This window comes from Strigops habroptila, chromosome 12 (genome assembly GCF_004027225.2).
Source record: "Strigops habroptila isolate Jane chromosome 12, bStrHab1.2.pri, whole genome shotgun sequence".
NCBI classification, from domain to species: Eukaryota; Metazoa; Chordata; class Aves; order Psittaciformes; family Psittacidae; genus Strigops; species Strigops habroptila.
The window spans coordinates 23,486,282-23,513,492 of record NC_044288.2 but is presented as its reverse complement, the minus strand read 5'-3'; the positions used below and the strand labels follow the sequence as shown (position 1 = coordinate 23,513,492).

General features: G+C 38.7%; 1 protein-coding gene across 4 annotated transcripts in view; it reads left to right on the top strand.

Moving 5' to 3' along the window:
* Positions 1-280: 280 nt before the first annotated feature.
* The window catches only part of RANBP17 (RAN binding protein 17), a 161,564-nt gene continuing 134,633 nt past the window's right edge, over positions 281-27,211 (top strand). For all 4 annotated transcript variants that reach the window (XR_003994191.1, XM_030504719.1, XM_030504720.1 and 1 more), the window contains exons 1-14: positions 281-451; positions 4,256-4,402; positions 5,349-5,439; positions 6,639-6,805; positions 9,706-9,771; positions 10,303-10,407; positions 13,062-13,227; positions 14,850-14,923; positions 15,401-15,520; positions 15,776-15,922; positions 17,041-17,213; positions 19,134-19,327; positions 23,207-23,312; positions 25,483-25,618. Coding sequence is in view for 3 of the 4 variants with exons in the window: in XM_030504719.1 (XP_030360579.1) it covers positions 434-451; positions 4,256-4,402; positions 5,349-5,439; positions 6,639-6,805; positions 9,706-9,771; positions 10,303-10,407; positions 13,062-13,227; positions 14,850-14,923; positions 15,401-15,520; positions 15,776-15,922; positions 17,041-17,213; positions 19,134-19,327; positions 23,207-23,312; positions 25,483-25,618 (1,710 nt within the window). In the remaining variant the exon portion in view is untranslated. The remainder of the gene's footprint in view (positions 452-4,255; positions 4,403-5,348; positions 5,440-6,638; positions 6,806-9,705; positions 9,772-10,302; positions 10,408-13,061; positions 13,228-14,849; positions 14,924-15,400; positions 15,521-15,775; positions 15,923-17,040; positions 17,214-19,133; positions 19,328-23,206; positions 23,313-25,482; positions 25,619-27,211) is intronic.

The following is a 27,211-nucleotide window of genomic DNA, read 5'->3' as shown; positions in this document are numbered from 1 at the left end:
ATCTTAAATTCTCTGGAACTCGTACATTGTGCAAAGCCAAATACAGACTTACAGCAGCACCAAACTGGGGTAACCACTGAAAACCATGACCCTTCCAGTCAGGAGAGACTGCTCTGCCTGGTGCTGCCACCAAAACCCACAAAACACACGCCGACACTCTGCCACGCAATTATCACCCCCATACAGGGATGCGCGCACAAAATGGCGCCTCCCGCGTGAGGCGGCCCCTGGCCCCGGCCGGCCCCTGAGCCCGCCCCCGTGACGGCCCCGTCCCGCCCCACCCCGGCAGCCGCCCCCACGGCCGCCCCCGGCGTGGTGCCCGGCAGCCCCTCGCCCCAGGTCGGCCCCAGCGCGGCGGGGTTCGGCAGTACCCCGTGCCTTGGCCGGGCCCGCTGCCCTTCCCCACCGCCCGCTGCCGGCGCCGCTGGGAGAGATGGCTCTGCGCGGCCAGGTCAGCGCACCGGCGCGGCGGGGTCCGGTGGCACTTGGCGTGGCCGTAGGGGTGCGACGGGCCGCGCGGGGCCGGGGCCGCGGCGGGACTGTCGTGAGGGGGCGGCGGGAGAGCGGAGGGCGGGAGGTCCTGAGGTACGCGGTGCGGTGCGGGGGACCGCGGGTTGCGGGGTTTGCCCTCGCAGAGGAGCACAGGGTACGCGGGAGCGACGGGCGGTGAGGAGGCGAGCGGGAGCTGGCGGGCTCTGCGGGAGTGCCGAGCCGAGGTCGGGCTGCTGAGGGGTGGGAGGCTGGTGCCAGGCTGCGGGGCGGCGCGCGGGGCGGCTGGCTCGCCGCGGAGCTCGGAGCGGTCGTGTCACCGTGCCCGTGGTGCGCGGGGCCGGGTCGTGGTGGCGGCGGCGGCGGCGTGCGGGCTTTCACCCTTCCCGCCGCATTAGCGAGTGTCGGCTGGGGACCCGCGCTGGGCTGCGGCTGCTCCCGCCCGTGCGAGGCGGCAGCACCTGCGCTCCTGCTGCCGCTTCTCCTGCAGGCACTGGCGGGCTCCCTGGGAAGCAGGGACAGCCCCTCTCCAGGACTCTGAGAGGAGCATCAGCCACCGCAACTGTGTTTCAGACAACGCAGGAAGAAAGGGGGCGGGAAAGGGCCTCGGAGGACACTTGCTGAGGTGTTAAGCACTCCTCCGAAATCCCCTGTGGTATCGCTGGATCGGTGGCAGCGGGCTTTGGCAGTGCTGGAGAGGCCATTTTAGGCATTTATTTAAATAGTTGGCTACCAGGCATGCTACGTAAAAAGACTACTAAAACATCTTTTGTTATCTCTCATAACCAAGCAGCCTTTTTCTGTTTGTTTTTTGTTTTTTCATCTTTTTTTTAAGCAGTGGCATTTGAGCAGTTATGCCCATCCTGTTGCTCTTGCATAGAGCTGGTGGAACTTTGTTGATAGAATGTTTTCAGTCTACAAACGCCAATTAAAATGTCTGTGGCAATTTGGCCGTGTCAGCAAAACTTTGATCAGGAACCTACCTGGTTTCCTGCCAGTTTGCTTGGCTTCTTGGCTGCCTGCCTGGTGGGTTGCTGTGGAGCTGGGCCCCCAGCGTTCCTGGCCCTTGGTTCTTCCACAGGCTGGCAGGAGAGCTGCGAGGGCCTTCGGAGAGGGGGACCAGAAGTGTCTGGAGAACTTTATTTACTTATTGTTGAATATTATGAAAGTGTGACAAGCGGGGGGGAGGGGGAATAAATAAATAAATCACAGTATCTGACCTTTTTCATTAGGGTTTGAAGCTGTTTCTTGGAAAAAATTACACTTTGTGATCCAAAATGCCACTTACACAGGTCTGTTTCTACCCGTGACTTGCTTAAAACAGCCAGCATCTAACTGGTGATCCTCTTCATTGACACAAGTGTTGTTTTCTTAGGAATCACCTTTCAGCTATTGATAAGGGTTTGAGTGAAGGAGGGATCTGAAGGCATCCGCTTCACATGCAGTAAAAAAGGAATTGTGACAGTCTTCTGTTTTCTTGAAGAAAATACATATAGTTTTTGACTTTTCATTGGTTTCTCAGAGTATTTTCTTAATAAAGTTAATATCTCTGTTGCTCAGCTGAGTTGCTGTTGTACACAAGATGGTTGTATTTGCTGATTTCAGGTTGTATTTTTTGGTTTCACTATCTGAATCAAAGAAAATCAGCATGTTTCCTTGGTACTACACATACAGTATAACCCCGAGAACATGTAACAAGTTCCTTGGCAATCTGAGCATTCTGAGTGATTTCTGGCCATACCTCAAGTCTACCAATAAGAAACTTTGTTGTAACATTCTCCTGAGACCAAACATGTCCAGATAAAGCATTTCAAAGTGCTGCAGGTCATCAGTCTCAATATCTGATAAACCAGCTTTTCTCTGAAGATTGTTACCTAGGGTTTTTTTCAGGCTTGCTTTAAAAATTCCCTCATTGTCACTCAGATAAAATGCTTCAGTTTTAACTTGTCAGCAAGAAGTTAATCCTGATCCTTAGCCTACATTTCTAAATTTTGTTGTAACCTTAATATATTGACACATTACATTAAAGTGTCTATGTTCTTGAAATCCACCATTAATTCTTTGTGTATAAATGTTATAAGCCAGCTTATAAATTATTTGCTGTTTTAATGACAGTTAGTATACAGGTGATTTAGACCTAGGTGGTTGGGCTGATATCCATCCAAGTTGTATTCTGGACTTTCTCAAGCTTGCTGCCAGGTTTGTCCAGACTTGAAAGTCAAATTTCAGATCACATATAGAAGGGTCTTTTGCTGGTTATGAGATGATAATGCGGTTTATGCTTCTCGGGTCATACTGGAACTATTCCATTTTGGAAAGATGCATTCTCTGAAAGCTATCTTTGCTAGATGTCCTTATTCCCATGTTTTAGCCCGATTACATGGGTTTTACGTTGTTTTCCGTAGCATGTGTGCTTGCATTTTATAAGTTAATTTTAAGTTAATTTTCATTTTAATTGGCATGGCTCTTGCTTAATTTAAAATTACATTGCTGGGATTGTTACCTCTTCCTTATTTTTCATTTACTCTCGCTGAACATAGTGGGGGGGGCACCAAAACCAAAAGATGTCTTTATTAAGCTCAGCCTTTGAGGTATTTGGTCTGTTCATTGCAGAACTACATGTGCTATTTCTTAAAATTTCTCCAGAGGAACAAGTACATTTCTCCTTTTTGACTGAAAACCAGGGACTCTTAAAATGTCATTATTACTGAAATTCAGAAAAAGCCGATCAAAGCCAGGGACTCAATATGCGCAACAATAGAAATGGGGAAAAGGCCATGATGATGGTTGGAGGGGTTTTTGCTCTAGGAAATTATATGCTTTGGTTTACAAAACCAAGGGTACTTTTGTTGCCAAAACACTGTTACTGTCTTGGGTTTTTAAAAGACATTTCAGCATGCTAGACTGTGCTAAACCAGATCTTATTTCAAGTACAAAACATCTTTTTGGAAGGGCTAGTGAACAGGATTTTGACTTTTAAATGAGACTGGTCAAATACCGCGGTTTCTCTTTTCTTTCTAGGCCATGCTCGAGACATGAAATATTTACTGGGTACCCTCTAATGATGTGGCTGGTTCTTGCTTGAGAGTCACACAGGCTTTGGGAACCTGGTGGACGCTAAAACTTCTGTTTGTGTAATGATCCCAAAACATGCTCAAAGGGTTCATCTATCCTGTGAGAGTGCCTAGTAGATATAAATCATATCCCTCATGTCGGAGAGAGAGGTTCCCTGCACGCACCTTCTTTACCAAAGAGAATTTTTCACCTTAGAGAGGAATTTTAGCTCTTTTGTTGTTACTGTAGTTTCACTTCCACTGATACTTGCATCAACAGTTATAGACAGTTTTAATTTTTTCCAGATGCATTAATTTAATGAGTAATTACAGCTTTTAAAATGAAATTTGCCAGAAGTTTTCCAAATAGCATAACTCAAACTGTTCACTGTGCTCTATCTTTTCATCTCTGTTTGGAAAAGAGATGGAATTACCATCTAAAGACTCAGAAAAACAGGGGAATTGAACCATAGTAAGAAATACTTTGGTAGCTGAAAGAATAAGAAATGGCAACTTAATTTTCAGTGTTACTTTTGGCTTCTTGTCATGGAAAGCCTCCTAGGTTTTTGTTATTTAAATGTAAATCAACTAGAAAGCTTAACATAGGTAACAGTTCATGTTACTGGTATAGTATCTAGGTTTGTAAATACTTCAAGAAATCTATGTGGTTGAAAATTCTTCATGAAAGTTTCAATTGTGTTCTTTCCTAACAGAGTCTGGCAGAACTAGAAGTGCTGTGTAACCACCTATATGAAGGAACTGATCTAGCACAGCGAATGCAAGCTGAGAAAGTAGTCTTAGAGCTCATTGACAGCCCAGGGTGTCTTAGCCAATGCCAGCTTCTGTTAGAACAAGGAACAGTAAGTATCTTGAGTATTATCCATAAATGTAATTATGCTTGTGAAAGCCCACGTATGTTTCTCAGTTGTGGGCCATTACTGTGTCAGGACAATAAAGGCAAAATGCTTTTCTCTTTTTTTTCTACATACTCTGTTTCATAAATGATTCTAGAAATTTTTTCATTTGGAGATGGTCTTTGTAGAAGTGCCAATACCTTGTGTTAGAGATGTCAGGGACAAAAAGGGAAAGCATTTTAGCTTTCAGTACTTTCAGAAGGGTTGTAATCAGGCGTTGTGTCATCTGTGGAGCAGCGTCAGGACACAGTGTGGTGTAAGTTGGTGCTTGAACATCACCTTGTTCTTGTTTCTGGCTGTTAGCTACAGTGACAAGAAATAAAGTATTAAAAAATGATACCTAAAGTGCTTACCTGTTGTTCTGTTGTCTGTTAGCTTAAACCATTCTCTTTTAACTGTAGATAAAGTGATAGCTGAGTTGATTCTTATTTGATAGTCCAAGCTAAGTCTAGTATAATTCTTGCTGTGTTTTTCAAATAATTCAAAAAGAGAGAGAAAGAAAAAGAGGAAACGTAAAAAAATGTCTTTAATCCAGGCTGGACCCGCAATAATCATCTCATGGTTCTAAATTATCAAGTGATTTAAAAACAGGTTTCAAAACTAAAGAATTCCACTGAATAGTGGAATTTACTTTTAGATGAATGTTTTACATCAAAAGAGATGGTAATTTTAGGTCTCCGCTTTTTTATTAGTGTTTTGTAATTTAGGTTTGTTTAGAATGAAAAAAAGATACTACTAAAACAGTTCTTTTATAAGTTTTTGGCACCCAAAACAAACATAACTAAAACCTGGTAACCAGTCTGGTCTATTGATTATTTATCAGGTTTTGACTTATTGTCCCTGCCTTTAATTAGCTATTTATTTAATAGTATCTTTTGATGTGCTTTTGTAGACATCCTATGCTCAGCTTCTAGCAGCAACATGCCTCTCTAAGCTTGTAAGCAGGGCATCTCCATTACCTGTTGAACAAAGGATTGACATTCGTAAGTAACGATTGTGATTCAAATTCCATTATATAAGTTGGATCTAAAACTTCCTGTTAGCACAGTAACCATTTGGTGGATAGCCTGTTTTTTCTCTAGTTCTTACCATTTACCAAGCCTGTTATGAAGAAGGTAGTCATTGTGAAAGAGTGAACATAAAGGTGAATGAAAGATGTTTCCTCATTTCTCTGCAGTTAGCTCACAAATAGCATTTCCTATTTTCAAAATTAAAATGTGTTAGCTCAGATTAATTCATATTTTCTAAAAATACTGGTTTTTTTCAAGATAGGCTTTGTACTTATCCCACGATGCTGAAGAGATCTAGTACATATTTGTAAAGGATCAAAGTTGCAGATATTGTTAGTACACCTGCCAGTCACACGTAACATTGCCTGTGATCAGCTCTTAACCTTTGCAGAAGTCATGCTGGGGCAGGTTCTTACTTGCAGGATTAAGATCCTAGAAAGTTCTTACTTTTCAGGATCTATGTTAAAGTCATTGCTATATCCTAAAAGAGTTAAGCAGGTATGTGGTAGGTCTTTAATAGTGAAAGGCTTTGCATGAGGAGCATATAGTTCAGTTTGGGTTTTTAGCACATCTGCACTGTTGCACCAGTTCTGTGGATAGCAGTACTCTGAAATGCATGGCTGAGAATCAGCCTGTTCTGATGAAAGATTTCAGTGTTCTTTTAGGTAAAAATTAACTTGAATCAACTTTAATTGTGCACATTTCAACAGCTTTTGAAACAGGTTAGCTTCCTTCTAGTTAGAGAGGAATTTCTGCAGCTGCAGTATGCATTACCCAAAGGGATGTTCTAGGTTGAATTGAGAACATTCAGCAGGAACTCGTCTGAAAACACTCTGTGTATCTTGAGTTGGCTGTGAGAGCTGCTGTTACATAGTGAAATACTCGGTGCCCAGTATATGGGTCCTTAGTGAAAAGTTACTCTGTTTTACCTGCCGGAGTTCTCTGAATTCACAAACTGTCATCACGTGTCCTAGAAAAATGATGTATGTAATGTGCTTTGTGTTACTACATGTTGAGCTGTATTTAATGATTTGACATAACTTACAGTTATTATATTAACCATAAAAATATAGTTTTTAAAAAGATCCATACTTTGAGTTTCTATTAGAACCATTTGATTAATTTTCTTTTCAGAAGACTTTTGTTGCTGATTATAAAATGCTTCTTTACAGGAAATTACATTCTGAACTATGTAGCATCTCAACCCAAACTGGCTCCTTTTGTCATCCAAGCCCTTGTTCAAGTCATTGCTAAAATTACAAAATTAGGATGGTTTGAAGTACTAAAAGATCAGCTCATCTTCAGAGACATTATTGCTGATGTAAAAAAATTTTTGCAGGTAGGAAACAGTCCTTCAGTTCTGCCATTTTTTTCTGTTTGGGCCTCTTCCTTTTTAGTGATTGGTATGTTATATCACTTAGTTGCACACTTGGGTGGGAAAAGTGTGAAGAGCATTGCTTAAAATAGAAGATCTCCCTACAGTGAAGAACCAGTGTGGGTTTGATACTTGTGTGAGGTTGTGGGGTTTGATGCCTCACAGTATTCATAGTGCTGTCATGGTTTTTGTTGGTTTTCTGTCTCCAGAGCACGTTTTCATAGTGTGGTTGTAAACCATCAGTCCCTGTTGTCAAGCCATTCTGTGTATTGCCTTTTTTTTCTTCAACTGATGTGGAGATACATTTCTGATAGTGTTAGCTCCAGTTATCTTGTTAACTGGTACTGCACCATCTGAAGAGTCAGACTGTCCGGTGCTTTAAACCATGAGTCTGTGATTCTTGTAATAATGACTGCTAAAATTGTGCCAAACTGTTCAGTTGTAGAACCGTATTTTTTCATGTGCCTGTCATGAATCAAAAAGACACCTTTGTAAACAAGTTGTTGGGGTGTTCACCGTTACAGTCTTACATTGTTGCTTTCGTGTATGATTAGTGGGACTGCATCTGCAATGTAATTTTTAGCAGAAAATTTTATATCCCTTTCTCTGAAGTTACTGAGGAAAGCTTATGTAAAAGTAGAACTGAAATACACAAAATTACAGGACATTGTATGTACTTGTTATGTGGTTGTGGTCCCATAACAGGGACCCACAGGGAAAAAGGCCCCATTCCTTTTTCGCTTAATGAGAAATCGATGCCTCATATTGGTGTGCATGAGCATTTAGACACCTGCATATATGTATGTTCTCTCTCCATACATGTAAAGAAGAGTGAAAATAAAAAAATAAAAACTAAGAGACATTTTGTCTCTTCTAGGATTATAGTGTAAAATTGTCTTAGTGTACAATAGGGAGATAATAAATTTAGAGTGTTTTTATAACTTTACCTATTTTAGCATATGTATTTAAATCTAACATAAACACATTCTAGGTAGGGATATGGGAAAGTTTAGGAGGACAGATCACTCATCTTCCCTCTCCAGGAATTGGATGAGGCAGGAATGTTCTTGTTTTATATTTCTTTCCACATTATTTCCTGTTTCCCCACTGCATTGGTCACTGTTAGAAAGATGTGTTGTAGGATAGGAAGGTGATCTTGGTACCTAGGATTTGAAAATTGGAAGTAATTTCCTCTAATGTCAGAGTGCAGTCATTTGCTGTGGACTGTTCCCTTTGCAAGTTTACAGGTCAATTCTGGAGTAAGCACTATCAGACACAGTGGCTAAAGGTATAGGATATACAGCATCTTCTGTGAAGTAAGTTTAAAGAAAGTGGTTGGCTGTCGTGGGTTATTAGCCAGACTTGGTTATTTCATGCATTTAACTTGTATAGAAAGGTTCTTTAAAAGTTTTCTGGGAGATGTTTAATCTGCTTTAAGAGTTTAATTCAGCTTAATCTTTCTGAGAGTCTGTGTGAGCATAAAGCCTAGTGCTTATTTTGAGAAAAAAATAATCAGGAAATTTAAGTTATTGGGAGATTTGCTTCTAAAATGATCCATTATGTATGTGTGTGTTGGTGATCCTGGCAACTCAGCAAGAAGATAGGAAGTTAACAGTTTGTGTTTCTTGCCAATGAATTTCTGATTTGTTTTTCCATCTTTGTTTTTAATACTGCTCAAGCTAATGTACTTTTTGAGTTACATTGGGAATGTCTAATAAAAGATAAGTTGCAATATTCTGTTTATTAAAAACAAACTCAAGTATGATTCTCCACCAGTTTGCAGTTATTTTTATGAATGTACTGTAATTGGATTTTGCATTTATTATTAAACTGATTGCAGTGTGAGTCTTCAGTGTGTAGCTCATTAAAAGTAGAGATTTAAATACAAAATTTAGCTTCTTAAGAGATTGCTTTAGTTAAATTAAGAATTCCTGTAGAAAAGAAAATTAAGCCATAGATCTACAAGTGAATTAAATTTTAGCTAAAAATGTAAAAAATAATCCCTAAACAATACTAATATATGTTAATAATTAGCATATGGTAGTTTCAAATACATATGCGTTAGCATTCCAGGTTAAAGTTCATCCGGTGTGAATTTGAGTGTGATTTGATATAGGAAAAAGGGTTAGTAGCTGGGACTGCAGTTCTGTTCCCTGCTCCTTCATGAGTCACCACACAGCTTTTCACGCCTGTGGGAAAGGGGAGGTTACATTTTCCATGTGTGTAGGCTGGTGTGGTGCAAGGAACGTTCATACAGACTATTTTAAAAATGTGAAATGTAAAAGGAAGTTTTGTTCAACTTGCAGAATAGGATGTTTAATCTTACTGAATGCAGAAAGGGCAGCAATGTAAATGTTGCCCGAGAGTTCTCTAAAATTTTCTCTATTGCTTCATAAGTTGAACTTTGGGTGAAGTTGCAAAAATGAGTGTGGTTGTGACAAATATCAAGGAGATTTTGACAAGAATGACGTTGCTTTTGGAACACTTGGGGGGCTGAGGCTGCAAACTGCAGCTGTGAAAGTAGACATAGAGATCTTCCACCTAACTCAGTGACAAGCCCTAATTGCAGTTGATTTTAATGTATTACAGTCTTGTTTTCAGATGGGTTTTTGTTAATCACACAATTCTTAAATCATGATAATGATTTTTTCAGAGCTACATAGGAAGTTTGAAGGTCTAGTTCTAGTGATGTTGATAGAATTTGGCATGAAAGTCTTCTAAAACAGCTTAGGATATCTCAGCCTAAAAATTTCTGTTGATTCTAGAAATGTTGGAAAACAGAAAATTGTTTGATTCTAGAAATGTTGGAAAACACTAACTACAAGCTGTGATGTTTGAGCATTCCTGTCTGTTTTTTTCTGTAGGGCACTGTGGACCATTATATAATAGGAGTAATGATTCTCTCGGAACTGACTCAGGAAATGAATCTAGTAAGCATGTTTGTTGGGTTTGGTTTTTTTCCTTCCACAAGGGATGTATGTATTGCTCATGAAGCAATGTGTTGAATGTTTCTGCCCTTCAGAAAAATGGCTGGAGAAAGATTTCTTAGACATGAAGGGATTAGTACACACCTTCCTCCCCCTATCAAAGCAGAAAGACAGACTAGAAATTCATGATGCAGGGATTCTACCAGTACCAGATACATGCCATATCTGGTACAGGGTAAGTTTCTCTCATCACAGTCACTAGAACTAGTAAAGCAAAGTGAGTGATGAAATTCAAGTGTATTTCTGCTAATGATATTCTTTTGCCTACATCTTAATCTGAGGAAGTGCCTCAGGGCTTTCCATCCAGAGTTACAACCTTGAAGGATAAAAACGAAGGGCTTCAGGAAGCTGTCAAGATCTGTATTTAATGCTGGACTATAATTTTAATTTCTAGTGCAAATAATGTAACAAATATATCTGTCATAGTTATGGCAAAGAAGGGAGCATTGTTTATTCTGTCCTAACTTTTCTTAGGTTGATTATTCAAGACATTCAGCAAAACATCGTAAAATTGCTACCTCATTCCGTGACACCTCTCTAAAGGACATACTGATGCTTGCGTGCTCACTTTTGAAGGAGGTGAGGCTCTTTATAATTGCACCTAAATCATTAGCATCATAGTTGTCCCAGTTTGAGTCCTTAATCTTTTCTGAGTTTAGGAATTCTGTACTTAAATGGATTATGTGACACCCAGTTAAGCTCAAGTTAGTGAAAAATTACAATCCTCCTTGTGTGTCTGTTGCTGTCTCTCAGTCTTTCTGTGCCATCTCTCTTTTTATATCTTGCCATAAAGAATGAACTATGTAAATTCTGAGCTTGTCTTCTTTTTTGATGTTTTTCTTGATTACATCTCGGTTTTGTTGGGTCTACCATTGTTTGTTAAACTAGGAGCGACCGAGAAGACAGACAAATGCTCTACCTTGTGGTATGGCAGCACAGTCCAATCTGGCCAAAGTGGTTTTCTCCTTCTCTAGTTCTCTTAACCTCTCTGTAGCATTTTGGGGTAATTCAGGCTGCAGCCTCTCAAGAGCCTCGACAGGAGGTGGTGAAGAATTGCACACTGTAAGCTAGGTCTCTCAGGACCAGGTAGGTTGAACTGAGATCAAGGCTGGAATTTGCACTTTCCATTTTGTGTTGATCAAGGCCTTCCGTAGTAGTGGAATTGGCACCATGTAGTACCATTCTAATTCTCTTAAGATCAAGCAACTCTTTGCTTTTGAGAGCAGCTTATTTTTTAAATGTTGCTTCATTTCTGTTCTTTGACACTTGGGAGTGCTGGTTTATTTGTTTTTTTCTGAAAACCAAATGAATTGGGTGTTGAAATTTGGATGCAGGTGCTTAAACTAAGAATTTAAACACAAATACCATCTCAGTGAATCAGTGGATAATGGTAACAATTACTTTTTGGCTAAAGGAATAATTCTCAAGGTTGAGAGTTGTGACTGAGTTACTGCCGTAAAAAAGCAAGAGAAACTGTGTCAACTTAAATTTCTTTCACAGTATGTTTTTAGTCTAACTAGCATGTTTTACCTCACATTGGCAGTAAGTTTAAAGGGCATGTGTGGTCAGCTACCAGTGCTCAGGTGACAAGCAGTGTATTTATTTAATATATAGAGCAATTAAATAGTGTGTTAACCCTCACCTCTGAAGAGGGAATGCTCTGCTGATGTACACAGGATGTTTTAAATCAGTGTTGGGATTGAACATTAATGGAGAAATCACATATAATTTAAAAGAATTGGATATTTTGGAAGAATCTTCTTAGATGTAGTAAACCCCGTTACACATCAAAACAATAAATGTAGGTGCGAGTAAATGCTGTATCTTGCAGCAGGTTCTAGCTTTCTTCAAGCTCAGCTGGTCAGCAGGTACTTTCCTAGTCTCTCATATGTTGAAAGGTTTGTCTGAGTGACATCACACAGATTTGCAGACAGAAACAGAAGAAAATTAGAATTCGTATCTTTCTAATGCCAACTTCAGTAGAGAAGGCTGGGTTTAGAAATATTTCAGTGTCTATAATACACTAAAAAATACACTCACACAACTAACTAATTCCACAACCACTAATTCCACAACTAACGAATGTGGAATCACTAAAATAATCCCAAGAGGTTAAACTGAGGATTTGCCACCAACCCTACTGAGAGGATTGGTGGCAAAACAGGTTTTGTTTATACAAGACATACAAAAATTCAGTGTTGATTTCAAAGCTGAATTCATAATTTACTGTCAATTCTAATGTGGTGCAAGAGTTATGATCACGTTAATGATGCATCTGATGGCACACAGTTGATTTAAATTCCTATCATCAGAATTTAAAAACTTCCTGTTAATAAACTTGAGATGTGACTTTGAATATAAATAAGGAGCAGATGAACTAGATGGAGTTGTTGCATTTGCATTTATTTTACTGTTTTTCTAGACAAAATTATGTCAGTTTTCTCTTTTATGTTCACAATCTGCATCAGTGACTGATGAATTTGAGGTTTGTTTTCAGTGCCTTTATATTGTGTATGTAATCTTGAGGTAGTAATATCTTTAAGATAAAATGTTATTATCATTACAGAAGGGGATGGATAAAATGTGTTCTCACGGTATGTTGAGTATAGACTTCCAAATTCAGACAGCTTGTTTTGTTTAAAGTACCTTTTTATTCTGACATTACAAGGGCTATAAAGCAGTAGAAACAGTAACAGTAGTTTATACAGATGTTGTAAATAGCTACATTCAGATTCCAGACTGCTCATTTCATTGTTTTTTAATGCCAGTTTTTTCTAGACATAGGAAAGCAACAGTTTAGCAGCCTGGACATCAAACTGAAAAATAACCAATTGTTGAGGTATTTTTTACCCATATGACATATATGATCTATACTCCTCGCTGGTCTGGAGTAACTGAAGTTACATGACACCTTACAGTTTAATTTGCAGTGAAGTTAACACTCTTTTAACAAACAGTGTCAGTGACATGCTGAGTTTTACCTAGAAGTATTTTATGCAAAAAGATTATTTCACCAGGCTTTTTAAAATTTCTGAGTATGGGAGCTTTAGCTTGACGTGGAAGATGTCTCTGAGGTAGTAATAGTGATTTATTGTGAAGGATATATTTTTTGTCTCTTAATATGTGTTCTCTTGCTTTGAACTTTGCAGTTTTACATCCAAACATTTTCCTTTTCAAAACTTTTTAATGCATGTTCTATGCAGGTGACCTAACAAGATTTCTTTTCTCCTTAGCTCTTGGCAAAACCTTTAATCCTTCAGGACCAACGGCAACAAAGTCTAGCAATGCAACTTTTGAAGCTTGTACTAAACTGTCTTAATTTTGATTTTATTGGAAATTCAGCTGATGAATCTGCAGATGACCTATGCACTGTGCAGATTCCAACAAACTGGAGAACAAGTAAGAAAGGACCATAACTGTTAGTCTGAAATTTATATCCAGTGGATTGTATAACTGCTTTTGTCACAGGACTTGCAAATATAAAATAATTTTTAATGTGGAGTAGATTTTTTTCATGGAGAGTTTTTTGTAAACCTCTTCTGTTATTTCTCCCACACTTGTCCTATTGTTAACTCTTACAGTCAGAAATAATAAACATAGTCTGTAGCATAGATATTCACAGTAAATCAAATTCTTCTAATTGGGCACTGAATGCTATTTTCATTCCTGACTTGAGCAGCTTGAAGAGGTACTGCAGTTGTAGCATGTCTATCTTCCCTTGTCTTCTTCCTGATGAGAAAACTGTGATAATTGTTGTTTTGTGTGCTAGTATGTGTTCCAGTATGTGAGCTTGTTAATGGAGGCAGCAGAAGGGTTGCATCTTGGCTCTTAGATTCTAGAGCTTTGACTTCCTGGGTTATACAGTGCAGATAGCGGTCTAGTATAAATACGTCTGTGGTGGTCTGACCCTGGCTGGAGGCTGGGTGCCCCCCAAAGTCACTCCGTCACTCCCCTCCTCAGCTGCACAGGGGAGAGAAAATACAACAAAGGGCTCGTGGGTCGAGATAAGGACAGGGAGAGATCACTCAGCAATGGCCATCATGGGCAAAGCAAACTCGATTTGAGGAAATTAATTTACTACTGGCTAAAATCAGAGTAGGGTAATGAGAAATGAACCTGAATCTGAAAACACCTTCCCCCACCCCTCCCTTCCTCCCAGGCCCAACTTCTCTCCTGAATTCTCCACCTCTTCCCCTCCAGTGGCACAGGGGAACAGGGAATGGGGGTTGTGGTCACTTCATCACACGTCTCTGCTCCTTCCTCAGGGGAGGAGGGTTTTCCCAAGGTTTTAGTTAAGATACTTCAAATTGTCCATGAAGGGATCTCCGTTTGGTCATTAAACACAGAGAAAGCCTAAAGGAGATTAACCTTTGTTATGTGGGGCTTTATTTTACACAAGTCTTCCTATGAAATAATGCTTATAAATGGAATAACTTTGAAATATCACTTAATTTGTGGGATTTATCAATTATTGATTATTGGTGATCTTCTACCCTGTTGTTACCCCTTCATAAAGTGTAGGGTAGTGTTACAGTTCATTTGTGTTGTAGTTCATTTGATGTGATTCCTCAGTGTATTGGTAACTGTTTAAACTATTTTCTTCTGTTTATCAGTCTGTAGACTTCAGCATAGTCTTTGGAACTTCTATTAAAAACTTCCCTTTTTTTAAATACAGACTAAACTAATCCTTAGTATCTGGAACCTGTCTTGTCTTAGTGTACTACTGTAGTAACCTGGAGGAATCAGTTTACCTACATCTGTTACAAACCTGACAAAGTATTGCATCATTTGCAGTAAGGGAAGTATTCTGGATGAGCTATAGCATAGATTAGATGTGATAAAAAGAGTATGGTGCTTTGTTTGATATTTTACAATGAAATAATTAATGCATCTATTCAGAAGTTATTCTCAGTTACAGTGATCTCTCTTACTGTTTTGGTTAAAAGGAAGATGGTTTGGTTAAAATAAAGATAATTATTGCTTTGTAGAGAGTGATAAAAACAATTTCTCTTTTTCCGTAGTCTTCCTGGAGCCAGAGACCTTGGACCTGTTTTTTGATTTGTATCATTCTCTTCCACCTATGGTGTCTCAGTTAGTAAGTGAAACATAGTGATTTACACTCAAGTAATGATGGAAAATAGTCTTTTAACAGCTACACCTTGTACAAAAGACTGTTTTATTCTGTGTATTAGCATTTTATGAGTTGTTCTGGCTCAATGCCCAGTCAAAATGTGTTTTCTTTCAACTTCAGCCCCACTTTTCATATCTGAATCTGAAAGCATCCAAATCCCTCCTTCCCCAGTTCAGCACCACTCAGCCACATAGAAAACATCCAGCTGGTGATTTTGATGAAGTCAGAAGCTGTTGTAAAGGGGAATTTTAAAACTGAGCCACATCAGTGTTCAGTGATTGTATAGACATTGCTGCAAAAATAATCCTCAGCGGCAGAATGTACTACAGACAGCAATGGGATGGATTGGTCCAAACATTTAAGATATATTTGTTCTGAAAGTTTGTTTTTTTTTTTTTTTTAGTCTTATAGTATTGTTATTTTTTTATTATTATTATTCAGGCACTTTCTTGTTTAGTGCAGTTTGCTTCTACAAGGAGATCTTTATTCAGCAATCCAGAACGTGCCAGATATCTTGGTAATCTGATCAAAGGAGTGAAACACATCCTGGAAAATCCACAGGTATCTTTTTAATTTTTATTTTATTTATTTGAAATGCTAAAACATTGTGGATTTGTTGTTCCAGGTACAGCCTTCATTAATCTACTCATTTGATCAAAACCACTTTCAGCCAGATACCTGTTTGCTTTGGTTTTCTATTCAAAACAAAGCAAAGCTCCTGTGCAAATAAAATTGTCACCCAGTCAGCAAGGCTGCTTATACAATTTCTATTAGATTAAACCATTAACTGCTGAAAATTTGCTGCTTCTTATTTAGGGTTTATCTGATCCGGGTAATTACCATGAATTCTGTCGGTGTTTGGCTCGGCTAAAGACCAACTATCAGCTGGGAGAGCTAGTAATGGTGAAAGATTACCCCCAAATCATCCAACTTATAGCAAATTTCACTATTACTAGCCTACAGGTAAGAATATATACAGATTTGGTTTTGACTCTTAAATGACAAAGAGGACTGGTCCTGGTTCCCTGTGGTGGTTGTGAGGAGGTGGTGACGCTTGTCTTTACATGAAATACATTTTGTCAGTGATGTAACTCAGATGTAATCTAAGTTCTCTAGAACTGGTTCCCACTTTTCTGATGCAGTTTTGTAATGGGAGCAGTTTTAAAGAAAAGAATGACAACTGAAGCAGGGCGTAGACGAATGTTAATCCTTCAACCTTAATCCTTGCCCTCAGAAAACAAAAATCCAACAAACTACACCCTTTATCCAACCCTAAAATATTTAACACCTGTGCTGCCATGTGGACTTTGAAGTGCCTACATAGACTAGGTTCTTGAGTTGTGCTTTTGTACATGTATGTATATGTTTACACACACACAATTGTCTGTATGCTGAGCTGTTTGGTGCAGAGTTCCCATCTGAGCTGGATTCAGAAGCTACATGGAATAATGGCTACGTTTTTGAGGGACCCACATCTGTATGAGAAGGACACATATCACATGGTCAAGATTCTCACAGTGTTAAAAATGTTACAGATTCATTTTTGAAGCACACCAAGATAGAGGCATGCACTGTTTGAGTAATAAAAGAGTTGTTCTTTTAGCATTTCTTCCAGAGTCTTTCTCTAGTCTTCAGGATAACAGCTGAAGATAGTGACCTTTAGGAGAAGATTTTGACCTTTGAATTCCTGAGTTGCCAATGGCAGCTCCCTAAGCTTGGAGGAGAAAAGAGAGTTGGGTTGCATTTTAATTCTTTATATTCCCTATTAGGTGGCTCTGGACAGTTTCACACTCCACATTTACGATTTCTGAATGGCCCTTTTGTAGCACTTAAATCTCACCGTGCACTGTTTAAGAATCTAGGCCTAGGTCTGAGTCTTGGATTTTACTTAGAGGAGGTAAGAGTGCCTGAAGTAATGCTAGATCTACTCTCTAATGTGTGCCATAGTATGTCTCAGTTCGGATTGGGTCCTTCTGTAGGTATGTGAATGAATAAGACTACTTTAAATAAAACCATCATGTTTCTAGGCTAAAATTTCACACTGGGATGCTTTAACAGAAGTATGTTTTGTTTTCTTACAGCACTGGGAGTTTGCTCCAAATAGTGTTCATTATTTGCTAACTCTGTGGCAAAGAATGGTAGCATCTGTTCCTTTTGTGAAAACAGCAGAACCCCACCTCTTAGAAACATATGCACCCGAGGTAACAAAAGCTTATATTGCTTCTAGACTGGAATGTGTTCCTGTAGTTATAAGGTAAACTTGTAATTGCAACTTTAAAATTGTAATACGGAATGTTTAATTTTCTGATTCGTTGGCATATTATATGGTGGTTCTGTTTAAAATGGAAGTACGCTGATTCTGATTATGATGGTGATTTCTTTAGATGATCTTAGTTGGCTGATATAATTTTACTCATTTTGCTTATTAAATCCAGGCCAAAGTCAAATGTAAATTCTAATTGCTTTTCCTTTCATGGGCCTTTGTGTTTTGAAGCAAGACTATTCCCCACCCCCCTTCTTTTTTAAGGCTATCTAAGTAAACTATATTGTGACATGTTTTCTCAGTGAGTCACTTTGTAGGGCCATGGAGGGTAGAGTGATGGGGGAAAGCAGATCGAACCCCATGCACGAGAAAGGGTGAGACCGAATAGAACAAGCTAGTGAGTGGCAGGATTGAAAGTGGCCAATTTAAAAGTTCTTAGCTCAGATCTTCTTTTTAATAGTTTAAATAAACGACCTTGTACTCCACAATATAATGTAGCACACAAGAAAAAAGTGTTTAGATTGCTAAAAAGGATTTAATTTTCTTCAAGGGCTTTTATGAATTCCTGCTGGTAGGATCTCCTGTCAGACTACAGGACTGCAGAATAAGTCACATCTGCTTTCGCTTTTCAGTTTTGCATTACTGAGATGATGTTATTTTGTGCAGTTTGTGTGAAGAAGTACATTCAACTTTACCATTATTGTGCTTTTTTTCTTATCTTGGCCAGAATCTCATGTCTGTGAATTACGTCATCTGCCATCTTACTATTTAGTTGTGGCATTTTTCTACATAGCAATATCGAATGTAGACTTTAACATCAAACATCCAGACCATTCTTGAGAAACATGGGATGTCTGGGAGTCGATTTCATAACACTACTTACGTTTGCTCAAAGGAGATGAACTGGCATCTTTGCAAACAAATCCTGTTTTCCGGAATGACCATTTTTCTTACCAATTAGTTGATAGCATCATCTGCCATTCAGAAGCCATACAGGACCTTCAGACAGAGAAAGAACTAGCTTGGAACAATGAAAGGAAAGTTGCTTTTGCCTTTTGGGGGGTTTAAATAGCTGTTCTCCCTTTCAAGTAAGGATGAGTGGGGAGGTAATGATTCTCCTGCAAAGGGTCAGCAAGAGGACGCTTTTCTGCAAACTAGGAGAACTTTTATGTCAGGCATTTGTAAATACCTGAGGAGAGGTCTGTTTCAGCCCATCTTGAACGTTAGGATTTTCAGCTGCTGTGTATCTTTCAGAGTTTGGTTGTTAGCACTGTTAGCTTTGTTAGCTTTTTGGATGTTACTGTTGTCTGTAGATTGTTACTGCCTGTGCAGTAAAAGGGTAACCTTCTGATGAATGCACCTTTCCTACTGTGGCTTGTGTAATGAGTATAGTTACATTTTATGGCAAGAGCTATCGGTCTCTTCGTTATAGACGTTCCATAGGGTCACAGCTTGTTTATAGCAGGATAAAAGATGTACAAAGCAGTTGCACGGAACTTTAGTGAAGCTTTCTTGTTGGCTTTGGTATCGTGGTCTTGTGCTTAGTTTGATGAATATGTAAAATCCATTTCCACGAAGTATTCCATTCTTTCCTCCCCTCATCCTCTGCAAAAGATGCTGCTTGTTAATAGTCTAATATTCTTTCTGTGTTCATACTGCCAATCTCATCTCTTCTCTTTGCTTTTTAAAACACGTGTTACGAGGAAGGCATGAGTAGCATAATGTTCTGTGTTTCTGTGGATGTGGATGGTTACGTAGTAAGTAAAATGAGACCTTATGTCTGTCTATTGTATTCACCAGCTGCTACGGCTCTTATAGTTCAGCAGTTCAGTGTCAGTGGTACAAGGTCTGGATGGGAAAAGAGCTTTTAAGGAATAGTGGCTAAGTGATTACTTTTTGTCTCTATTCCAGAGATGGCTTAGAAGATCCACTGGATGATACAGCTACAGTATTCCAACAGCTGGAGCAACTGTGCACAGTGAGCAGGTGTGAATACGAAAAGACCTGTACGTTTCTTGTACAGTTGTTTGACCAAAATGCACAAAACTACCAAAAACTATTGCACTCTTCTAGTAGGAATTCATTAGAAATCACAATTCAGGAAGGTTAGTACTTAATTTAATTTTTAGACTGTGTTTTATGTGCCAATAACCATATACTTGCATATGAAAAGGAGCAGTGATCTTACATCAGATCTAACAAGACCTTTCTCAATCTAGAAATTAATGATCCAAGTCTGTACATTGGTAGCTGATGTGTTTTAACATACTGTTACATATTCAGAGTATAGGCATGAGAGCTGTAAAAACTTTTAATTGCTGAAAATCAACATTTTAGTGCCTCAGGTGCCCTCATGGGAACCAGCTGCAACTTGATGAACATTTTTTGTAAATGAAGATGCTAACTTGCCATCTTTTTACATTCATCTGTTTGTAAAAATTCGTGTAAATTCCTTTATTTATTTTATACAGCTCTGTTAAGATGAATTACCTAATTTTCAAGAAACTCAAGTTATTTATTGTAGTGTAAGTTGTGAAAATAATAAGTACTTTTGATATCTTTTTTCATATACCTATTTTGGTCCTCTCTGTGTCTCACTTAAATTGTTTTTGTAACTACTGGCTCTTTCCTAATATAGTTATCTTATGGCTGTTGCGTCTTTACATGGTGTTGTTTTGAAAAGGTGAGACAGGTTACTGCATAATGTAGCTGTTTCTTTGCATGCCATTAAATGGTCACAATTTATTTTGCTGTTCTTTTGTTGAGTTCGAATATGCTGATTTTCTTCTATGTAGGAGCCGTTTTTTCACTAATTTCTATAAAACCTCCTACTTCTCTGTTTTATGAATCCCACTTTCTTCCATGCACCCATCAACTTTTATTTGGGAGAACTTTCCTTACTGACCTGATCTAATTGACCAGCTGCAATCTGAATTTCTACTTCATTCCTCAGTCATGATGGGGCAGCGGGAAACAATCAGCCGGAGTCTGTCGGTGTCAGTGCACTGGGGGTTGCCCTCATGCCTTACAAAACATTTGATGCAGTTTGAGTACTGTGTTTCTTTTCTGCAAACTAAACATTTGTGCTTATATTGAACAATAACTGTTATATTCCCTAGATATAGTTAAATTTAGATGTTTAATGGCTTTTAATGTTACAAAATAAGTTAATGTAATATTAAGATCTCATTTTATTATACTGTCGTGCTCTCTGTATCAATAATGATGTGGTCATGGTTTACTAAAACAATAATCCCCAAGAAATGGGTCATTAACAGTAGTTAATGATTACTTGTGATCCACAGTAATGACTGATTTCTTTGGGATTATTGCTGTTATAAACCATAATTACAGATTATTACAGCAATAATTATTTTCTAAAAGAAAAGATGTTGTCTGCCTCAGTAATTGCAAAAGCAAATGCACTGGAAATTTTAAATAGGGAAGGTATAAAAGAGGGAAAGAAGTCATACCTATGAATTGGTATTGTGTGAAGAGGAGAGGGCTATCATCAGAAAAATAAGTATGGATTTAAAAATGAGTTACTGCAATTTGTAAAAAGAAAGACAGTTTGTTTGGTTTTTTTTTTTTTTTTTTAAAAAGGCTATTGGCCAAAGCAGTGGTTCTGCTCTTTGAACCAGCTAGCACCACACACAGTTGCTTTTCAATACCATCCTCAAATGGCCATTCTGTAGTAGCTGTTAATGCTGAATTCATTTGAGCATTGTCCTCTGACACTTCAGCTTCTTGGCATTTTGCTAATGATGGTGCAATCTCTTAGCAGCTGTTGGTAGTGCAACCTGTGGTGTGTCTGATGGGGTTTTCCTTGGAAGTGTCCTGTTTGTGAAGAAGCACAGGGCTTGAAACAGGGAAATATGTTGGGCGTTGGACAGCTGATACTGTCATTCCAGATTATTAGGACTGGAACAATAGGAGAAGATATTTAAAGTTTTCCTCATATATTGTGTCTTGTGTCAAAAGTCAATGCTTGTTCTCTGTTAGAGATCTCAGACTATTACATATTTGTGTGGTATATTTAAAAAATAAGACTGAGATTTAAGATAAACCTGAATGCTTTCTTGCACTTGTGTTGAAATCATCTGCATGTTATTCCATACTCTGCATTATCTTTTTGTGTACATTTGATCTCAGCATCTTTTTTATGCATAGAACACGCTGTACAATATACGTGTGACGGAAACAGAATTGCTTATGATGTATAGTCACCAGATTCAGACTATGCGGATACTGGAACACCTCAGAACTCCTTGAAGGAGCTTAGGAAGTCAAGTATTCAGTGCTCTCTCAGTTCCATGTTTTCCTAAAATACAACAATGCAAATTGGAGGAAATGAAGTTTAATGTTACGTAAATGAAGGCTAGTTTATTGGATTTGAAATAAACATGAAATAAAACCTCAAGACTTCTGGTAGATACTGTGCATGTCCTGATAAGTACGTAGAAATACCCGCAATAAAATAACTGATTTACAGTTATAACGTGACATCATTTGCTTATCTGTAGTTTATCCTTTATGTTAAACTTCAAAATGAGTTCAGAAGACAATTTACTCATCAGGGTATTGTCTTCACTCTTGTAAATTATCCTGTCATCACTTGGTGAAATCCTAGTAATGAGGGCAAGACACCTCTGGTTTATGTCAGTATCTCACTTATGGAGAAGCCAAGTTGTCTTTGCTGCATTGTTCTTTTCAACTAGTTCCTTTTGATTTATTACAAAGTATATTTTGCTAAATGAAGATTGAGTCTAAAAGTAGCCTTACTGTGGTATAGTCTCAATGCATTTCAGTTGAGGAAGAAACCTTTAGTGGTATCCTGAAGTTTTAACAGGTCTGTATGTTACTTTGCTATTCAGTTCTTAGTTTTGATCGTACTTTAGGGAAAAATACTGCATCTTTCCTTGGAGAGGATACCATTAGTTATGGGATTCACAGCTTAAAAAGCTGTGGGCATGGCTTGAGGCAGGGATGGGCATGGCTTGAGTTGGGTATCAGTAGGTCAAATTTAAAGATATTCCGCCTTAATGTGCCAGAGAGACTAAAATAATCCCAGTTTTGCAATATGGCAGTGATTTTCCAGCAGAGAGGCCAAAAGAATTTCTCGGAGTTCGGTGTTTGTAAGTTGAGTTCCGTGTTTATAAAGCAGGATGTCAGAATTTGAAAGCCTGACAAAACACACCACATACACAAACTCAAGGAGTTATTTGTAGAACCTTAGCTTTACGGAAATTACGATCTTTACATTGTGCTTTGATTGATTCTTGGCCAGTGGATCCTGTAAGTGCCATAGTGGAAACTGACAGCTAAATCATCCGAAGGATGGAAGGCATGACAGCATGGATTGAAAGGGATGAGCTCTGTCTTTCAAACCCTTTTACAAACAGTCCACAGAGATTTTCAAAACTCCATGGTAGTTCACAGTCGCTTTTCTTGAAGAATATATCTGAGTTACAATTATTTTCTTATGTGCAAATCACTTTAGATAATAGTTTAATATTCCCAAGTGTTCTTTATTTGAAATAGAACTAAGAACCAGGTAGATTGGAGTGAGTCTCAATTACTTTCTAATACTATGATAAGGAGATGAAACAGCCTCACTGTGGATAAAATTGTTCTATGCCTTGAAGTAACCTGTGGCAGGCAAGTGAAGACAGTAGATTAATTGTATGTCTAATCTTACCAGCTGAGTTTGCTTAATTTGTATTAGTTTGATTCTTTTGTGGTTTATTTGTAAGTGTGTCCAGATTAATAGGCTGTTCTTCTTTATCTGTCAGTTCCACTCAGAATGTTTTGTTAGTTGATTTGTCTGAGTAGGTTTTAAATCTGGTAAAGGGAGAAACCTAACCATTCTCTTGACAGCATCCCGCAGTCTGATACCTTATAGAACTTCTGATTCCTTATGGAAGTGTATTGTGCTATTGGACTGGTTTATACTCACTAACCGTTCCTCTTTCTTTTAATGTTAGGACGTCTGGCATGGCTTGTCTATTTTGTGGGTGCTTTTGTGGGAGGCCGATTAACATACACTAGTACTGATGAACATGATGCTATGGATGGAGAGCTGTCCTGTCGGTAAGTATGGCTTGTTTTGAATTCTTTATTTTGATTTTTTTTTAACAGTGTTTAATATAAGCAAGTATTTCGAATTTAAATGTCGCAATTTTGGTTCAGTTCTTGGATGGTGGGTGCTAAAAGACTGTACTGACTTTCTATGGATTGGGACCAGTCCACTGGCTTTGATCTCTCCTGATTCATCATCCTAAGTAGTGAAGAGTCATTAGTGCAATCATTTGAAAACTATGTTTCAGAGGAGGGGAAGAGGATTAAAGGCAAATATGTCTCTTATTGTAAGCAGTGTTCAGATATGCCCATGAAGATACCTGTTTTCCTCTGTGTTATACTTGTATACAAGTGCTAATTTTATTAGTTGAGAGTTATGGCTATTATTTTCTGCACTACTTCATTTACATTAATTTTTGTGAGTGAAGAAGTGCAGAGGAACTGCTGGTCAAACACTGAAAATTTACACTTATTTTTAGACTAGAACTTGAAATAAAAAAGAAGGCTCTAGACTTAAAAATGTACATGCTGAAGTTGTCTTTCTGCAAGTTTTAGGGCAAGGGGTGAGCTGGGGATTGTTGTGAAGGACACCTATGTCTTGTGGCAAACTCAAATTAAGTGGCAAACACTTCCTAAATCCTTATTTTCACCGACAAGTGTGTTAAAAAAGGTGTGCACGTTCAGTCCTCTTATTTACATCCACTAGCTAACACATGAAAAAGAGCATATAACTTAGAATTGGATAAAAAGCTTTACATTTTCTCCTTTGTTTCTTGCCTTCCTAATCTACCCTGGGGTTCTGTGGTGTTAGCTGTCTTCCACTATGTTTTTATTAAAAGTGAGAGATTTTAATATACAGACTTACAGATGAAGTAGCTACTGGCTTCTAATCCAGTGACTGTGCATTTCAGAATTGGCAAAAGGTGAGAATAAGTTTTTGAATTGCTAGGGAATTAGGATTTCAAGGAATAGATAGCAGAAGAACATGGGAAATTAAATAAAAGAATATTCCATTATTAAAAAAAAGGTATTACATTTTCTTCTTAGCTGCCATAGGCTGAAATTCATTCTTGGAAACTGTCGTGGTTTAAGCCCAGCCGGTAACTCGGAACCACGCAGCCGCTTGCTCACTCTCCCCCTTCTTCCTCCCCCCGCTCCCGGAGGGATGGGGAGGAGAATCAGAGGAATGTAACTCCCACGGGTTGAGATAAGAGCAGTCCCGTAACTAAGGTATAATACAAACCACCACTGCTACCACCAATGATAATAATGATAAGGGAAATAACAAGGGGAGAGGATACAATTGCTCACCACCCGCTGACCAATACCCAGCCCGACCTGAGCAGTGATCTGGGCCTTCCGGGTAACTCCCCCCAGTTTCTATACTGGGCATGACGTGCTGTGGGATGGAATAGCCCTTTGGCCAGTTTGGGTCAGGTGTCCTGTGTCTGCTCCCTCCCGGCTTCCCCTCCTCCCTGGCAGAGCATGAGACTGAGAAAGTCCTTGGTCAGAGTAAACATTTCTTAGCAACAACTGAAAACATCGGTGTTATCAGCGTTGTTCCCAGGCTGAAAGTCAAAAACAGCACTGCACCAGCTACTAAGAAGAAGGAAAATGACTGCTATAGCTGAACCCGGGGCAGAAATCAGTCCTAGTAATATGGCGATACATGTGTATGAAGGAAGGATTTAGGTCAGAAAATACACGTTCAGATGTTTTAAGAGAGACAGGAGTGGGAAGAGGTGAGGCATACAGTGCGTTATGCACATGTAAATTTATTTCCAAGTACAGTAGTTGCAGTTTCCAGGGAACTTGAACAGCTCTTGTCTTGTACTTGCAGTTTGAGACCCGTGCTTCTCCAATTTCTTTCTTTCTTTCATCATGGAATTGATGCTTTAAGAAAGAAAAAGCATTTGACAAACTCACTGTGGTATAACATACGTATCTGAAAAAATTTCAAGTGACAAAATAATTAGAGAAGCATTATGTTGATGTTTATGTTTCATAGTGGTCATTTAGCATAATTAGCATCTAACCAAACAAAATCCTAGAAGAAACTTAAGGAAACAAAAAATGGTTGATAGTTCCTAAAGAAATCAGCTGTGACAATATAATATAATTTAAGCATCCTTCCTGAAAATTGTTGTGGTTTTTTTTTTTTCTTTTTTTTGCTGTCATGAAGAGTTTTTCAGCTCATATCTTTGATGGATGCCCAGTTACCACAGTCCAGTAACGAAAAAGTAGAACTGGCAGTTCTGTGGTTCTTGGATCAGTTCCGTAAAACATATGTGGGAGACCAGCTTCAGCACAACTCAAAGGTAAGAGTTTGCTGTAAACCACTACCTTTGAAACGGAAAAGCCTGTGCAGAAATGCACCTGCCAATGCATCCTACACGTAAAGGCTTCTGAGCTTATCTGTTGCCTGATTTGCTAGATGGAGAGATAGAGGAATAGATAACTTACTAATGTGTTGCTTATCTGAAGATAATTTATTCATGTGTTGTTCATGGGCTTCCTACCATATATGCTTTTGAGTTTGGTGTGCAAGGAGTTAATATTTTAACAGCTATGTTCATTAAACAATTTTAGGTTACTTTGCATTTCAATTTTTTATTTCAAACATTTAGCTGGGTTCTGCTATATTGTGTTATATTTCACAGCTGGGTACACAAGATTTATTCTTTTAATAGTTCTCTTCTTTTGACAGTTACTCATTTATGTGGTTTCCACTGTATTTCTCACATTACTTGGCTTTTCTGCATTTTAAATAGGGAAGAGGGAAAAGTAAAATGCATTTTTGAAGAAGCAGCAGTTAATTCACCTTAACTGTAGGGGACAGTCATAATATTGATGTTATAAAGAGAATGTCAGTAAGATGAGATCAATTGATCTTGAGAAAGACTGTAAGAATTCTGCTGGAGCCCCAAGCAAATCTTTAGCAAGAATTGTGACAGTGACTGAGATGTGGTTTTACTTGTGTAGTACTCTATCCTTGCTTTCTGGTGAACAGTCCCAATCTCAAGAATTCTTTTATCCCTTCAGGTTTGAACTGTACTTCAACTTTATTGAATGGTTCCTCACTTTAATATTAAAGTTTTACGCTGTATGGAATTACTTTTTCATGAAAGCAGTGTGTTCCTTTCAATTGTCAAAGCTGATTTTTTATTTTTAAATATGGTGCACTGCTCTAATGCTGCGTGACACAAAGTACACAGTAAAAACATACCCATGCTCCTGGTATTTCTGCTAGCAAAATTCCTACTGATGGCAATTCAGAGGCAACATGGCTGTAGAGTAGTTGTTATTCTGATCTCTAATTCTTGGATTATGTTTTCTTTTGATCTGATTTCGAGGAGTTTGAATTCACTTTACATTCTGACTAATTGATGTGTAACTGTGGAGAAGCACTATCAATGTATAGTATGCTATACAGATTGTCATAGGAGATTGTATACCAAAGCTTTTGATGTCCATTCTTACAGAAGGCTGGAAGAAGCACTTGCATGGGGGTGAAGCAGCGGGCAGGAAACTGAAGTGCATTATTTATACTTAATCACTTGGAGCTCTGTTGTCAGTAGAAAAAAATGTAAAACTTGACCATTTGCCAGCTACACCAGAGTTTATCCAGCTCAGCTGTGTGTTCTGAGTAACTGTCATGCTTCAGCCCCAGCCAGTAGCTAAGCCTCACACAGTCACATGCTCACCAAACCATCTAGTAGGATGGGAGAGACAGTTGGAAAGGTAAAAGACGACTTTGAGGGTTGAGATAAAAGCAGTTTAATAGGCAAAGCAAAAGCCATGTGCACAACAAAGCAAAACAACGGATTCATTCACCACTTCCCATGGTCAGGCAGGGGTTCAGCCATCCCCAGGACAGCAGGGCTCCAGCACACCTAGCAGTGACTTGGGAA